Source organism: Propithecus coquereli, unplaced genomic scaffold, assembly GCF_000956105.1.
Source record: "Propithecus coquereli isolate 6110/MARCELLA unplaced genomic scaffold, Pcoq_1.0 Scaffold161, whole genome shotgun sequence".
Taxonomy (NCBI): domain Eukaryota; kingdom Metazoa; phylum Chordata; class Mammalia; order Primates; family Indriidae; genus Propithecus; species Propithecus coquereli.
This window is the reverse complement of record NW_012140636.1, coordinates 1,317,814-1,319,370: the sequence shown is the minus strand read 5'-3', so window position 1 is coordinate 1,319,370 and position 1,557 is coordinate 1,317,814. Positions and strand designations below refer to the sequence as shown.

Sequence of the window (1,557 nt, the reverse complement as noted above, 5' to 3'; positions counted from 1 at the left end):
GGTTCTCAAATATTTGTTAAGTGATTAACCAAGATTGTTGTGAAAATGAGTAAATTGTGCTGAAAGGAAAGGGTGCACAATTTCCTAATTTACTTTCAAGTCTAGGGTTTTTTTTATATGAAGACTAATAATACTGAATTTTTTAATTATTTAGTTTTTGGTGAATAAAAATTAATGGTCACTCTTCTTTTTCTTTTTCTTCTAGGAGGGTATACAAGGAAAGGTTAGGACTTCCTCCAAAGATAGTGATTGGTTATCAGTCCCATGCAGACACAGCTACTAAGAGCGGCTCCACCACTAAAAATAGGTTTGTTGTTTAAGAAGACACCTTCTGAGTATTCTCGTAGGAGACTGCGTCAAGCAATCGAGATTTGGGAGCTGAACCAAAGCCTCTTCAAAAGCAGAGTGGACTGCATTTAAATTTGATTTCCATCTAAATGTTGCTAAGATATAAGAGAAGTCTCATTCGCCTTTGTCTTGTACTTCTGTGTTCATATTTTTTTTTTTTTTTAATTTTGGCTAGAGTGTCCACTGTCCCAATCAAAGAATTACAGTACACATCGTCCCCAGAATCCATAAATGTGTTCCTGGCCCACTCTGTAATAGTTCAGTAGAATTACCATTGCAAACACATTTTACCCATCCACAATATTCAAAAAACAATTTGCATTTCTATACCTGACAGGAAGGAAGTTCTATTTATGTTCCATTGTATGCAGGAGCATATTTTGCTGGTTTGAAAGAGTATGACGCATACAGTTTTCTAGCAATTTTCTTTGTTTCTTTTTACAGCAGTGTCTTTGCTGTACTCTTGCTGATGGCTGCTAGATTTTAATTTATTTGTTTCCCTACTTGATAACATTAGTGATTCTGATTTCAGTTTTTCATTTGTTTTGCTTTTGTTTTTTTTCCTCATGTAACATTGGTGAAGGATCCAGGAATATGACACAAAGGTGGAATAAACATTAATTTTGTGCATTCTTTGGTAATTTTTTTCTTTTTTGTAACTACCAAGCTTTGCTACAAATTTATGCATTTCATTCAAATCAGTGATCTATGTTTGTGTGATTTCCTAAACATAATTGTGGATTATAAAAAAATGTAACATCATAATTACATTCCTAACTAGAATTAGTATGTCTGTTTTTGTATCTTTATGCTGTATTTTAACACTTTGTATTACTTAGGTTATTTTGCTTTGGTTAAAAATGGCTCAAGTAGAAAAGCGGTCCCATTCATTTTAAGACAGTGTACAAAACTGTAAATAAAATGTGTACAGTGAATTGTCTTTTAGACAACTAGATTTGTCCTTTTATTTCTCCATCTCTATAGAAGGAATTTGTACTTGCAGGGCAGTCTCTATTGTGTCTTCTTTTGTAGTGTCTTCTACATGAACAGCATAAGTTTGGAGCCCTAGTTTGATGATGTCTATTACAATTTTTAATAAATTGAATAGGTAGTGTGTATATGGAATTAAATTGATGTGGCTATCTTTGTTTTTCATAAAGTAAGGTATAGCCCTTCAGTCTTAGGTAAATAATATACTCTCTCCATATG

At 32.8% G+C, this 1,557-nt stretch overlaps 1 protein-coding gene across 1 annotated transcript in view; it reads left to right on the top strand.

The window, feature by feature from the left end:
- EIF4E (eukaryotic translation initiation factor 4E) overlaps nucleotides 1-1,293 on the top strand; it is a 53,285-nt gene extending 51,992 nt beyond the window's left edge. The window contains exon 6 of the mRNA XM_012641067.1: nucleotides 206-1,293. Coding sequence (XP_012496521.1) covers nucleotides 206-320 — 115 coding nt within the window. The 3' untranslated portion in view covers nucleotides 321-1,293. The remainder of the gene's footprint in view (nucleotides 1-205) is intronic.
- The last annotated feature ends 264 nt before the right edge of the window (nucleotides 1,294-1,557 follow it).